At 46.1% G+C, this 15,494-nt stretch overlaps 1 protein-coding gene and 1 pseudogene across 1 annotated transcript; both read left to right on the top strand.

Annotated features, from left to right (window-relative positions):
* Positions 1–1,711: 1,711 nt before the first annotated feature.
* MSL1 (MSL complex subunit 1) lies at positions 1,712–14,124 on the top strand. The gene is given in 10 exon segments (XM_042915439.1): positions 1,712–2,819; positions 5,349–5,572; positions 6,867–7,042; positions 7,045–7,248; positions 9,156–9,203; positions 9,663–9,727; positions 10,361–10,428; positions 10,856–10,980; positions 11,149–11,221; positions 11,581–14,124. Coding segments are annotated over 10 exon segments (1,842 nt in total). The 5' UTR covers positions 1,712–2,051; the 3' UTR covers positions 11,672–14,124.
* A 105-nt stretch (positions 14,125–14,229) lies between these two features.
* LOC122207506 lies at positions 14,230–14,383 on the top strand (annotated as a pseudogene).
* Positions 14,384–15,494: the final 1,111 nt, after the last annotated feature.

Consider the following 15,494-nt stretch of genomic DNA (forward strand, 5'->3'; position numbering starts at 1 on the left):
TGGTATCCCTAACCCCAATGCTTCCTTTGCAGATCTTAGGCCATACAGTCTGGTGGAAGAGGGCTGGGGCTCTCTTGGCATCTTAACACATGCACACCCACTTGTTTAAAATTTTCAGTGCTTCATGCTTTGGGCCCACAAGGCCGAGACATAGTTCTAATTAGAGGTTTTCACATCAGGCCAAAGAATGTTAGTCATCTCCATCTTCATATGGATTGAAAAAAAAAAATACACCTCAACAGAAAAACAATCAATTAAAACTACTTAAAAGTTTTTCCACGAGGAACTGAAGACTTGTTGCCTAAGTTGCATGGAAAGTGAGACACACAAATACACACACACACACTGAACACTGAGAGATAGGAAGAAGTGCTCCACATAAGAGAATATGCAAAGTATTCCTATTCCCAGTAAAGACAGAAATCCCTGGGGCGCTTGGCTGGCTCTGGCCGAGGAGAAAGTGAATCTTGATCTTGGGATGGTGAGTTCAATCCCCACATTGGGTGTGGAAACTACTAAAATAAAATAAAACAAATAAACTTAAAAAAAAAAGTGATAAAAATCCCTTCCGAGATTTCCTTTTTGCTTCGACCCTTCGTGAACCTCCAGCAGATGCTAGAAGTGACTTAAGAAGACTGGGGAGATGGCCATTGGGAAAGAACTGTCGGTAGTTGGCAATACTTCATTCTAGGGAGGTTGTGGCAAGAACTCCCTAGGCAGCAGACATCATGGATTTTCCTCCCTCTGGGAACCAGAGGTCCCTCAGTTTCTGGTCTGAATCCCTTAGAGACAAAGAACTTCATTCTCTCCCAGACCAGAGTGGGGCTGCTGGGGAGTGGAAGGGGTGGAGGGGTTAGAATTCTACCCCCAGGAAACACCCACAGGCTCAGACAGGAGCCCGAATCCTGACTCTGGTCCAGGAGGCGTGCGGTGCTGCTGCGGGGGCCGCGGGGCCCCTCCGGCGAGGGCCGGGCCGGCTGCCAAGGTGCCCGGGGAAGGGGCCGCCCAGCGCAGGCCGGGTACGTGGAGCGCTCCGTACACTGCCTCGAAGGGCGCGTCTGCTCCTGAAGCACCCTGCCCTCCTCTCCGCTCCATTCTCTCGCGTTCCTTTTTCCCGGGGAACCTCCGCATTCCCCATCTTCCCAAAGCCGCCCTCGCCTTTTCTTCCCTCCCCGACCCTCCCCCGAGTAACCCCCTCCCTCCGCAGCCCACCTTCGCCTCGCTCCTCCGCGGGCTCCTGGGTCCTCGCCCCTCATCCCTGGCCTCCCCTCGCCGGCCCCCAGCGCCCAGGGCCTCCGCGGCCCCCTCCCCGCCCCCCTCGAGGCAGCGGCGGCCCCTTTCACAATAGCGCGGCCCGCCTCCCTCCTCTAGCTCCCGGTTCGCTCCCGCCCGCTCCCCGCCTGGCGCATGCGCCCTCCGGTCGGCGGCGGCTGCGGCGGTGGCGGCTGCGAGCGGCTCCGTTTTTTTAAAGGGAAACGCTGAGGCGCCGGGGGTGACTGTGGGGGAGGGGGACCCCGAGCCGCGGAGACCCCCGGGGGAGGCGACAGACCCCCCTCCCGCAGTAGGAGGGCTTTGGGCGGACCCATCCCTCCCACCCCCCTCCTGAGGAGGAGCGGGGGGAAAATGGAGGCTCGGGGCGGCTGAGGCGAGCTCCGGGGCGGGGGGCCGGGGCGGGGAAGGGGGGGTGTGGGGTGGGGAGACGAGGCGGGCCCGGCCGGGCCAGGGGGGGCCGAAGCGAGCTCCGGGGATGAGCTCGGGGGCGGCTGGGTGCGAGCTCCTGCCTCTGAGGCGAAGGCGGCGGCGGCGGCAGCAGAGGCGGCGGCGAGGCCCCCATGGGCCGGCGGCGGGCCTCAGCCGCGGCCTCCACTTCTCCACACGCCGGCGGGATGGCGCCCGGGCCCCGGAGGAGCCGCGCTAGCCGAGGCCTGCTGCCGCGCTGCTGAGGCGAGCCCGCCAAACTCCCCTCCCCCTCCTCCGTCCTCGACCCCCCACACCTCGCCCCTTCCCCACCCCCTCCTCCGTCTCGGTCCCCGACGCTGCTCCGGACCACTATGACCATGAGATCCGCAGTGTTCAAGGCGGCCGCGGCCCCTGCCGGCGGCAACCCTGAGCAGCGACTGGACTACGAGCGGGCTGCGGCGCTGGGCGGGCCCGAGGACGAGCCCGGGGCGGCCGAAGCCCACTTCCTCCCCCGGCACCGTAAGCTCAAGGAGCCGGGGCCCCCGCTGGCCTCCTCCCAGGGCGGGAGCCCCGCGCCCTCCCCGGCCGGCTGCGGCGGCAAGGGCCGGGGCTTGTTACTCCCGGCCGGGGCGGCCCCTGGGCAGCAGGAAGAGAGCTGGGGCGGCTCGGTGCCCTTGCCCTGTCCGCCCCCGGCCACCAAACAAGCCGGCATTGGGGGGGAGCCAGCGGCCGCGGGAGCCGGCTGCAGCCCCCGACCCAAGTATCAGGCGGTGCTGCCCATTCAGACGGGCTCTCTCGTGGCGGCGGCCAAAGAGCCTACGCCCTGGGCTGGGGACAAGGGTGGGGCGGCTCCCCCAGCTGCCACCGCCTCGGACCCGGCGGGACCCCCACCACTACCTCTGCCGGGGCCGCCACCCCTCGCGCCCACCGCCACCGCCGGGACCCTGGCGGCTAGCGAGGGCAGATGGAAGAGTATGAGGAAGAGCCCTCTCGGGGGTGGCGGCGGCTCGGGAGCCTCCAGTCAGGCCGCCTGCCTCAAACAGATCCTTCTGCTGCAATTGGACCTCATCGAACAGCAGCAGCAGCAGCTGCAGGCCAAGGAAAAGGAGATCGAGGAGCTGAAGTCAGAGAGAGACACGGTACGGGAGGGGTTAATCGGCGTTCAGGATGAAGAGCGAGTTGTGCGCATGCTCGGGGGAAGGGGGCTGTAGGAGGTTAAGGTATCCCTTGGTTAGGGGTAAGGAGGCTGGCCACCAGCAAAGGAGTAGCTTAAGTGTCGAGTCCCTGGGAGCCAAGCTCACAGACACGTTGGGTCGGAGGGAAGGGTTAAAGGGCAACCTCCCAGGGGGAGGGGGAGGGGAGGTTTCAGGTGCCAAAGGGTTAATTTAAAATGACAGCCCCAGACTTGTGGGAAAGACGTTTAGAGTGGGAAAAGATCTGATTTGTGAGGGGTTGAAAATGCAAAGGTGGGAATGCATATGTGGTGGCTTTATGGAAGGGGTTAATTGAAGGAGCTTTTGCTTTAGAGATGCATTTTGAGAGGAGAGGGACATAGCAGCTGTTGCACTGCTGGAGCATCTTCTGACAGGAGGGCAGTAGGCCTTTTCACTGGCAGAGAGGCAGAGGTGATTCACAGTGGAATCCTATTTTAGTTTTCTTCAATGATATGAGGAGAATGACCGCCATTGATTTCAGACAGTTTTTAATGGGAATCTGAGTTATAAAACATGACCCACTGACTAGCTCCCTTGTATAAGCATTGTGTTTAGAGGCCGGTAGATTTTAAGGCATCAGGGGAAAGTAAGTTTATTAAATGTATAAAGTAGACCCCCTCTAAAAAAAAATCCCTATTTTAGAATCTTAAGATAGTAGGGCAGTAATTTATTATTTCTTTGTACTTCTGAGGAGCACGACTATATAGGCTTGTTTTCACTGCAGCAGTAGTCAAGAGCTCCCTATGCATTAAAACAAATTCTTTCAGATATCAGGAAAACTGTGTGTGTGTGTGGGGGGGGGGGTATTACTGTGCTAGCATACCTTACAGCTGCCTAAAAATAAACATGGTTTCTACAATTGTTGTGTTCAGGCTGCAGCAGTCTGTCTCTCTCTCTCTGTCTCTTTCTCTCTCTCTCTCTCTCTCCCTCTCTCCCTCTCTCCCTCTCTCCCTCTCTCCCTCTCTCCCTCTCTCTGGCGTTGTGTGCGCCAAGGGCTGAGCAAGGGAGCAGAGGGCTATTCATTTTGTTTGCTTTACAAATGAATCGCATCAAGCAGGGGCTGTTTTATTGGAGAATGCATTCTGCAAGGTGGAATGGGAGCTGGGGCAGGTCTCATTAAAATATCTCATAGTGTTGATTTGTGGAAGTTACTCAACATGGAGGTGGCCCTGCTTAGCTACTGTACTGCAGTCTAGGGGTGCGATGGTACTGTAATTACAACACATCATATCCTTACATGGGGGGGGGGGAGTGGGGCAAAGAGAAGGACCAGTGAAAAAGAAGAAATCAAGGAAATGTCACCCACAAACCGTGGTTGAGTAATGTTAAGGCCGGGAATCAGAACAGAAGGAGATGAAATGAGAGTATGGCTGACTGGGGCGGGGGGTGGGGGTGGGGAGCCCCCCTGCTGATTGTGGAGGTTTATGCTCAGTTCCTGAGGTAATGGCCCCTTTGCAGACTTTCCTAGGCAGTAAAAGTGGGGTGAGTTAAGGATAGAGTATCAGTCTGAACTTGGCATTCACTGTTTCTGTTGTGTATTGCAGTCTTAGCATTGCTTAAGCTTGTTTCTCTTATTCCAGTTGTTGTTTGGCCTCTACTAAAATCTCTGCAGCTAAGTAGATATAATGAAGACAACATTAATATCGCTGTCTACCCAAATAAAATTCTTACTATAGTGTTTAAAGAGCATAGTTGGCAGCTTTTCTCAGAACATTTTAATATGAAGTTTCCAATGGTAATAGACTTCTATTTTCTGTTTGATTATGTAGTTCTCTCTTTAATTAGAGTTAAAAGACTTTGTTTTAGTTAATATTTAGATAAATGGGTAGATTTTTTTCTGGTATCTCAAGTGTAAAGAAATAAGCATATTTCTGATCGATGGGATTATGGGCACTGGTTTCTATTATAATTCTTCCAAATTGAGTATTCATTGTTTAAATGTCCTGTGGACCACTTTCAAATCCCTCATGGCACTGGGACTGTGAGCTTTTAATTCCTTCTCAATATATTCTTTGGACTCTGCCCTTGTGTATAGATAGCATTTTGGAGTGAAAGGAGAGAGGATAGGATTTGGAGAAACTTAGGGCCTCCTAAAAGAGCATAGGGTTAATTCTGGAAACTCCCAACCTGACTTGGAGCCACATGGTTAGCAGTAGCAGAGACCATGCCATGTTGTGGCCCCTCCCAGAAAAGAGGATCTTCTTTCAAAAGAATGAACTACAAATTCCCCCATGCCTCTCCTCAACTAGGTTAGCCCTAAAATTAAGCAGAGTACCTTTTCTTCTCTACTGTGTTTAAGGAAAACTTTTCCAGTTAATGTCTGCCTATTAATAATAAGTTAAATTGCTATGGTCCATGGAAAAGCAGAAGACCATACTGATGCCTAAACGGTGCTAAGTACCTGGGTGTAATTGTTTGTGTGTTAAGTCTGCATTTTGGCACTCTCTCTTTTAGCTCCTTGCTCGGATTGAACGTATGGAAAGGCGGATGCAGCTGGTAAAGAAGGATAACGAGAAAGAAAGGCACAAGCTGTTTCAGGGCTATGAAACTGAAGAGAGAGAGGAAACGGAGCTATCCGAGAAAATTAAACTGGAGTGCCAGCCGGAGCTTTCCGAGACATCCCAGACTCTGCCTCCCAAGCCTTTCTCTTGTGGGCGGAGTGGAAAGGGACACAAAAGGTGTGCTGATAACTTTGTTACACTGTCTGGACATGATGAGGACACTTGTTTCCAGTGACTGAGAGTAGGGGATTGAGATTTAGGAATTAGTTTTAATGCAGCCATATCCTGAATTAAGAGGTCTTCCATGCTGAGAAACTATCTTGAAACATTCTTGCAGGCTATAAAAATCTTTTAGGAACATTGTGGTCACAGTAGTAATTACCGAATGCAGAGTATATCACAAAGAGAATGGGTAACAAATGTGGCAGCTGAGTTTCTTAAAGAAAACTATAGCAGTTGACATCAAGTTAGGAAGTGTTAAATCATTCCTTCATTGTGTTAGGTACACTGGTGGACAAAAAAGTAAGATCTAACTGTCCTTGGACCCAAAGAGATTAGTCAGTCTAGCTGTAAAGGTGGCATAAATTTGGCCAACTGGAATTCAGCTGCAATAAAACGTGAAGGTAGACAACAGTGATACAAAGTAAGTTTTGTGAGATTCAGAGACATTAAAGATTATTCTAAGGTAAAATAGCGAAACTTTTAGGGCGAGATGGATCTTGAAAAAGAAGTATAGCATTTAGGTTGGTAAGCAGGAAACGAGACGGCATTCTAGGAATGGGGATTTGGGGGAGGAGATTGGTGGGAGAAAGAAAGCTGGTAGATAGCAAGAAAAACGAAACAGATTGTAATTAACATGGTATAGAATTGATGGAAAAAATAAGAGACCGGTCTCTGGTTGACAGGAATTTTCTTTAAAAAAAAAAAAAAAATTTTTTTTAATGTTTTTATTTATTTTTGAAGGAGAGAGAGACAGAGCATGAGCAGGGGAGGAGCAGAGAGAGAGGGAGACAGAATTTGAAGCAGGCTCCAGGCTCTAAGCTGTCAGCACAGAGCCCGATGCGGGGCTCAAAACCACAAACTGTGAGATCATGACCTGAGCCAAAGTTGGATGCTCAACCGACTGAGCCACCCAGGCGCCCCAACAGGAATTTTCGAAATAAGTCACAGAGTAGTGGCACCTGATGTTAGCGAAAGGGTCTTGAATAAAATAAGACTCTTTTTAAGTTTAGTAGGCAATAAGATACTATTAGAGGTTTATGGAAACTCAGTTGTTCAATAAAGACTTACTGAGGGCCTGTCATATATAGTGGTAAGCATGAGGCTGTTCCTGCTCATGGTTGCCAACTGAACCAGATGTTTAGATATTTAGATACCTGAACTAGTTTGTTCTCTTGCCCCAAAATGTAATCAATTCAGATTTTATTCAAGAATCAATACATTTTATAATGTTTTCTTCCCTATCTAATAGGAAATCCCCATTTGGAAGTACAGAAAGAAAGATTCCTGTTAAAAAGCTGGCTCCTGAATTTTCAAAAGTCAAAACAAAAACTCCTAAGCACTCTCCCATTAAAGAGGAACCCTGTGGTTCCTTATCTGAAACTGTTTGTAAACGTGAATTGAGGAGCCAAGAAACTCCAGAAAAGCCCGGTCTTCAGTGGACACCCCGCCAAGACTCTCCACTCCCCAGAAGGGACCCAGCACCCATCCCAAGGAGAAAGCCTTCTCAAGTGAGATAGAAGATTTGCCGTACCTTTCCACCACAGAAATGTATTTGTGTCGTTGGCACCAGCCTCCCCCATCACCGTTACCATTACGGGAATCCTCTCCAAAGAAGGAGGAGACTGTAGCAAGTAAGGCATAGAGAACACTTGCTCTTATACCCTAGTGGTGGCGGTCAAGCTAACAAGTGTGAAAATGCCTTTGGCATTTTTAAAAAAGTGCAATCAATAAAGCAGAGTTCTGTCAAGAATGAGTAAGTTAACAGCCAGAGACAGACACTGTGCAGGCATTGCAAATAGATGGAATTACAGCAAAATGTGCTCAATGTATTTGCCTGCTTACAACACTGGGAGATGTGTTTGCCAGTAAGTTGCTCATCACAAGAGCACCAGACTTGGGGGTGTAATCTCCGGCAACTTGCATGCCCTCTGAAAGAAGGGTTTTCTGTGCTGTGAAATGCATAGAACTTATACTTTGCCATGCACGACTGTTCCTGCAATTGATATTGTGTGAAACCTGGGAGGGTGGTCTTTGGGTGTTCTCAGGGGCCAATGGTAATTTTTGGGTTGGGGAGCCAGCTTGGGGTGGGGAATTTCACCTGGGCCTCCGCTCTTTAACTATATAAACATTTATCTGTATCTCTATGTCCCGGTCTGGGGGGCAGGAGGAATCTGCCAAAGACCAACAGTCTTACTTTATCTTACTATACTTCACAAAGGTTCTAAATGTGAAGAGTTTACTTGGATTGCAGTAGCCCATTGGTTGTTCATATATTTAAATAAAATGGTCTACAAACTATTTTTCAAACAATAAGGACTATCTTGGGATATCTGAGCTGCTTGGGGAGGGTGTGGGGTGTGGGACCTTGGTCTTCATTCCCTTTTTTTCTTTATGGCTTCCACACAGAGATGCTCCCTTATCTCCTACATCAACCAGTTAACTGCAATGTGCCTTCAATTGTGTAATGTTAGTCTGACAGTCACTGTGGGTACTCCGGGGTGATGGTGGGGGAAGCCTTCTTGAATAGAGCCACAGCCCCAAGTTTCTACCACTGGGTCTTGCCCTAGCAGGGATGGGGATGGGAATCCATTCCAATAAGACAAGAGCATTCTCCAGGCTTTGTTTGGCTGTTCTGGTGACAAAATTAAGTGGGGAAGATAGATTACTCTTCTTAATTATCTAAAATACATTAGGCCTCACACTTGAGTACATGAGATAGACCAGGATCCTGATCTAGGTTCAGGTTTTTTGTTGGTTCAGTCAGTTGAACAGGTTCATCCTTAATGGTTAACCTTCTTGCTGCCATGGCAATGCTGTGTAACAACTTAAGAGAAACCGTGAAGCAACTTCCCATCCGGGATTGGGAAATGGCTTGGTCCAGAGCTGTTCTGTTTGACTGGCTGTTTTGAAAACCCTATCTGTCCTAGTACAGAAAATTCCAAACACCTCTGAGATTGTGGGCATAGCAGTACAGAAAGAGTCTGATTGGGGGGATCCCAGCCCTTTGAGGAGCCTGAGTTGTGAATAAACGTGTGAATCCTTATTCTTGATGCCCCTATCTCAAGAGGAAGCTCAATGGCTTGTTCTAAGGAAGCCAAAGTCTTTGTGCATGTTGTTCAGGCTGGACCAGCAAGGTAGTTTGTTTGGAGGGAGGAGGGAGCTGTTTCAGAAGACTACATATGTAAGTTTTGAGAACACTGATCTTTTATTTGAAAAATAGGGTCAACTTTTACTCACCTGCCATGTTCTGAGTTTAAGGTTTGATATCCTTGGCCATCAACTGTTGCAGGGAAACCACCCTAAATAATGAAGAAAAGAAGTCGTCTCAGTGTAAAAAAAAAAGTGGTGGGCTTATTTTCTTTTCTTTTGTCTGTTGTTCCCTCTTCCCCTCCCCCAGAGAGAAATTCTCAAAAGAACAACTCAAAAAAACCAAAATGGCTTCCTAGTGAGAACTTCAGTGATGATCCTTTCCTCCATTTTGGGTATGGGCTTTTTTTCTTTTTACACTGAGATGATTCTTCTTTCCTGCATTATTTAGGGTGTCTGATGCCATCAAGTGTTGCAGGAGAAACTTCAGTCTTGGCTGGTGAGTAGAATAGGAATTGTGCTGGCTGGGCCTGGGGTGGGGGTCGGGGGGATGGTGGATGGTGGGAGCTGCGTTCCCTGTCAGTTGGATGTGGGAGAGTGAGATTCCTTGGTGTATGATTACACTATAGACTTCAAAATGACTACAAATTTCAGTTGTTTTTCAGGAACTGCAATAGCATCCATTATATGAATTGTCAGGTATTGGCTTAGGGTTTTTTGTGATCCTGTGTTTGGCAGACTGCTGCACTGGTATTTTAGGTTCTTTTTATACCATAGCAAGGACACTGAATATGGCTTCAGGCGAGGCCATAGAATGGATTCCTATCACTTGGTAACTTGGTCTTATCTGGGGAGAGACCTCTTGTCCTAGTGAATAGTAGGAGGGTTGTGTGACCTTGGATTTAAGGGTGGTTCCACCCCTCCTCCCTTTCTTTTTCTTTCTTTTTTTTTTTTTCAGTTCCTTCTTGGAGGGACCACTCAGTAGAGCCTCTAAGGGACCCAAATCCTTCAGACCTTTTGGAGGTAGGTACCCAAGACCTGTCAGTGGAGGGGAGTGAGGGACAGAGTAGAAATGGAGCTTTAACTTGAATGTGTTATAGTAACTGGATGGATGGGTTAAATAACTCTAAAGCCAGAAGGGAACTTGAGTGATTCTATCTAATCCAACTCTTTTGTTTATATAGAAGAGAAAACTGAGTTTCAGAGTGGTAAAATGATTTATTCAAAAATAAGTAGCTAGGGAGTGCTCAAAACAAAATGAGATTTTACGTTAAGTAGAAAAATTAGCATGTACCACTCAGCAACAAAATCATATATTCCAAACTCATTTGACTCTTAAAACAGACTCTTGCAAAGTTTGGAGGTAGGAAGGGTTTATGGCAGTCTCAAGGGTTGTTTCAGTTTGATGTGATTTTCACCTTGGAAAGTTAAGGAAATAATTTTGAAATGTGGACAGTCTAAAAGGGTGGGTGTGGGGAGAAGCATATGTGTTTTGTTGATTCTGTTACCAGGAGGTTCCCATGACATCCATAGAACTCACAGACTCAGGTGGGACCTGCAGGGAAAAGATTTTACATTCCTGGAAGCTGGAGATGAGTGCTATACCCATGTGTCACGTGGTGATAAATACTTTATTAGCTGCTGTTCTTTACACAGAACCTGGATGACAGTGTGTTTTCGAAGCGGCATGCAAAACTGGAGCTGGATGAGAAGAGAAGGAAAAGGTGAGGCTAGAGGTACTCGTCCTGGAACACCTGAGCCCTAGGACCCTGACCTCTCTCATCCATGCTGTGAAAAGTCCTGGAGCCCCTAACACCCTTAAATTACTGGCATCCCAATTGGTTGAGTATCTTAGTTTGAAGTGGTAGTTGTCGTAAGTAAAGGTGTTTGGCTTCTTTTTCTTTGTGTACGCCCTTCTTCAGTTCCACTCTCTGTGGAACACCAACACATGATTTGGACTGCTAGACCGACACAACTCTTTCCTGAACCGGCAGACAGTTCACTTTACCACCCTCACCCTGCCCACCCCATTAAGAAGAGTCAGCATGGGTCTCACCGGTGTCTGGATTGTGTTAGTTGCTTTTATAGAGCAGGTTTTCAGTAATATTGGGTTTGTTTGTTTGTTTTGTTTGTCTGGTTTGTTTTTCCCAGATGGGATATTCAGAGGATCAGGGAACAAAGAATTTTACAACGACTGCAGCTCAGAATGTATAAAAAGAAAGGAATTCAGGAATCTGAGCCTGAGGTTACCTCATTTTTCCCTGAGCCAGACGACGGTAAGTTCTGTCTGTGTAAGAGAATAGGGTTTTCAAAGAAGGAAAAGGGTGCAAGGCTCCAGGGTACAACTTGCTGTGAATGAGCGAACAGCATTTTGGAGCAGGTGTAGTTGCTAGACATTTCCCCTCTATGTCACTAACGAGGTCCCATTTGGCTTTCTTCCATAGTTGAAAGTTTGATGATTACCCCCTTCTTGCCTGTTGTAGCATTTGGACGACCATTACCCAAATTAACTCCGCAGTAAGTACAAAGGTTTTTTTTTCCCCCCCTCCCCTGTCAGGTAGCCTGCACTCCACCTCCTTTTTAGACCTCATGAAAGCCTAGATCTAAGGCAGAACAGGTGGCTTAAGGATAGCCATGGTTTTTTGACAGTGATAATTAGGAGGATTGCTTTTTGAGTTAGAAGTAGATTATTCAGTCATTTTAATAGCAAACTGTTTCTCTGGCTTTGAGGCAGGAAAGACCATCCAAACTTGGAACTTGGGAGTCAGAATTAGGAGTGGTAAGGGGCATATAACTCTTTTTTAGAGTTAATCTCATGTCCACACTGAATCCCTTCTAGTCTTGCAAGTTGATTTCCTTATCCTTTTTTTTGCCAGGAATTTTGAGCTGCCCTGGTTGGATGAGCGTAGCCGATGCAGGTTGGAGATCCAGAAGAAGCAAACACCTCACCGGACGTGTAGGAAATAGCTGGGCTGGCAAGAACCTTCTGTCTTCAGATAGTTGTAGCATGCCATTCCCAGAGAATGGCAGAGACCTGTATATGTGACCTATGTCCTCATGTATGTTATCATTCGCTGATAATGCCCTTCCATAGTCCCTTGATCTTGGTTTTGTTTTCATCACTCTGATTTCACAAAAACTCTTCCATTGGGCTAATTGTGAATTATGGAGGATGATTGGGATTTCTTTTCCCTTTTTGGGAATATGAGCTCTCAAGCTAAATCTATAGGATGGCAGATTTAGAAGCCTGAGGGGTCTGCTTCTATACATTTGCCTATGTTAAAGGGGCAAAAGGGCTCTTTTCGTTCGACTTGTGGAAGATGAAGCAACCCCTGCCTTTAGAGCTGTGCCTGCATGGCACTCTTCACGCCCTGGTGTACCCTTCCTTATAGTTCTGAGTATAGTGATGTTTACCCGAAAACAAAACAAACAAACAACCAACCTCACCAGGAGCTTAAGGACCAGATGAGGAATAAAAAGTGAAGTGATGAAGCAAGTCATCTTCACAGGGTAGAAAAGAGATTCAAGAGTTGGCAGATACACGTCTGAAAAAACAGTTGTTCTCTTAAAACTATTCTGTGATACAGCCATGTGGGAAGGGATATTTGGCTATGATTATTTTGTAAGTTAATGGGTAACTGAATTTCTTCCCCCACCCCTCAAAAAAAATATTCAGAAAAAAGAATGGGGATGGTTAGTTTTGGTCAAGTTATGGCTCTAAACAAAAGCAATTGGCATCTGAGGATGGCATGCCAGAACCTGTACAGATGTCCTTGTGTCACATCACTTCTCAAGTATTCCTTAGTTGGGCTTTATTCTTTTAGCTGAGCTCTTGGTGGTGGGATAGAGATTTAGGGAGGGTGGGGGGGTATGTGGAAATATGTGCTTCCTTTGGCTGGCAAATGTCTACATCTTGAAACAAACAGATGTACCTAATGAGCTTCTCCATTCACTTTGTAAAAATAGATTTGTATGTGTATCATCTTGGTCCCCTTTCCCCCCATTTTGTTAAAAAATTTCAGGACAGCACTCCAGGCCACTTTGGTCTCAGTGTAAGATCCCTGTAACTATCTGGAAGGAAAATAGAGCCAAGACCTCTGGTCTTAAATATATAGGAATTGCCTTTCTTTAGTCTTCATGACTATTGTGTGAAAACAAGTAGGGGTCTAATCTCCTAGAAGGTAGGGGCTTTTATCCTTGAAGAGAATATGTCCCCAGATTATTAGCACTTTTAGAGGAGAAGCCAAGGTATGTAGGGTGTGTGGCCGGCCCATCAGTGGAGCATGAGAGAATGGGGATACCATTGTGGGAAGAAAAGAAAAGTTCCTCAGGGGCCTCCCACTGCTAAAGATTTTTGTGAGATGTTGATCTGTGCTCCCTGGGTTTGACTTTTAAGGGAGTTATTCCGGCAGCACATGTAGTATTCTTGGATGATCTTGCTGCTTTTATTTCTCCTTCTGTGTGTGTGTGTGGCTGTGGGCTTTCATTTATAACTCCATCTGCTTAGGAGAGTGGGCTCTCCACAAGGGAACCTGCTGTGAACTTCATTGCAGCAAGAGTGTAGAGAGAAATAGGACTTGTTCCACTAGGGGCTCTCATCTCACACCTTAAGGGGAGGAAGGAGATTTCTAGAAAAACTGGGCCAGATTTTCTTTGTTCTCCATCATTTTAGTATGGCAAGCTGTTTGGCTTTCCTACTCTGATCTATGTTATGTTCCTTTATAATGTGCCCAAGAAGAAAAAAGACCAATCAGTGTCTCTTTACGTTGTTCCTTGATTCCTCCGTTTCTTCCTGATTTTCAGCATTTGTCGGATTCCTAATTTGGATATGGGTTAGCAAATTTAACCTTTTATGTTTGTGCCCTACCCAGGGAACTCCCCAGGTTCTGAAATTGAGCTAGACTAAGAGGAATCCATGAGGTGCTATCTGGCCAGACTTAAGTGGATTCTATTTCCTTGGTTCTCCCTATACCTAGGACTGCTTATTTTATTGTCCCCTCTTCTAGATCAGTTCTCCTTTGATTTGGATGTGTTGAGGTTTGTTGAGGAGGTTGGAGAGTAGATTAGCAAAGTTCCAAGAGCGAAATTACAGTGTGTTAGAGTGTGGGGGGAAAATTAGTCTTATTTTTTCCCTACATGGGATACAACACTGTGAAATTCAATCTTCAACTACGGCCCTGCAATTCTCCTAAAACATAGTTCTTTGTTTCTTTCTTTAACAACGTTTAAGCTAGTGTTAATAAATTAAAAAGAGAAACTGCTTGTCTGTCCACTTCAGCTTTGTTTTATGCCCATTTCATATTGTTGTCTGTGTTGTAATTCATACTTTTGATACCATTTCTGATGTGTAAAATTGGTTGTCTTGTAAATATCTTATAAAGAGTTCAATTGTAAATAAACTATTGTGGCTGTTAATTTTTGAACTTGTGCTTCAATTTATTAGATTTATTGGGAAGCATTAAACAGTTCTGCTTGTAGATATTAAAAGATTAGAAAAAGAAATGCATTTTCAAAAATGGAGAAACATCGCTTCTCGGCCTTTTGGCTAAGATCAAGTGTAGTATCAAAAATGGAGAAACACACCATTTTCTCTTTTATTTGTGTATGAGCACAATGTATGTTTTTCATCCCTCTTTGTTCTGTGTTCTCTCTTCCACATGCGGTAAGTGGCAACTTTAAAAATGAGATTCTAGGGTAGGATACTTGGTGCCTGGTGTCTAAATGAATAAAACCTAGTTGAAAAGACCTTAGAGGTCACCTAGTCTGACCGCTAATACATGATTTCCCCTTGACAACATTCCAGACAAATGAAGTCCAGCTTCTGCTTCAACTTTTCATTTTTTCCCTAAATGTTAGAAAATCCTTACTCACTGATAAAATCTAACTTTTTGTAACTCGAACCCATTGGTTCTTGGTTTGCCTTCCAGGGTGATGAAAAAATATCAATTCTTCCTGTTCCTCATAGTCTCTTGAATAGTTAAGATTGCTGTGGCTATCTCAAATCTTCTTCATGGTAAACATTCAGAGAGCTTATACTTGTTCCTCAAAAGCAAGGATTTTGAATTTTTCAGTTCCCTCTGAGTGAACAAGTTCATGTTCATTTAAAAATTGAACCCAGCCTTGGGACACCTGGGTGGCTCTTCAGCTCAGCTCAGGTCTTGATCTCACATGAGTTCAAGCCCCACGTTGGGCTCTGTGCAGGGTATGAAGCCTGCTTAGAAAAAAAAGAAAAATTGAACCCAGACCAAACAACTAAAAAGTAAAGTGGCAGGTTATCACTTTTCTTATTTACACACTAAACTTGGCAGCCTTATTTGCATCAATTTACCTTGTGATAGAAAAAGCCCTCCATATCTTTTCCTCCATTCCTTTCCTTTTTCCTTTCCCTTTCCCCTTCTTTCCTCCATACATACATCCTCCATTTTTGGACTCTGGAAGCTGGGTTTTGGAGCTGGATTTACAACATGTCACATTTGGCCACTTGTTAAGATCATTCAGAATGCCTTCTAGTTTCGTATTGTCTATAAATTTGGTAAACATCAGAATCTTTAACCATATAACTTATAAAAATGTTACATGGGATAGAATCCTGTACTATGCCATAGTGACTTTTCTCTGTTTGATATATATTATTAATGTGCACTCCTGTAGGTACACTAATACCTTACACATCTTGAACGTATTTACTATGGTCCAAAGAAAATACACCTTTTTTTTTTTTTTTCACTGCTGGCAAATGCCTGGCCAAAATCAAAGCATTCCCCTCAGCTACCTGTCTGGTAACCCTTAA

The sequence above is a fragment of the Panthera leo genome, chromosome E1 (genome assembly GCF_018350215.1).
Source record: "Panthera leo isolate Ple1 chromosome E1, P.leo_Ple1_pat1.1, whole genome shotgun sequence".
Lineage (NCBI taxonomy): Eukaryota > Metazoa > Chordata > Mammalia > Carnivora > Felidae > Panthera > Panthera leo.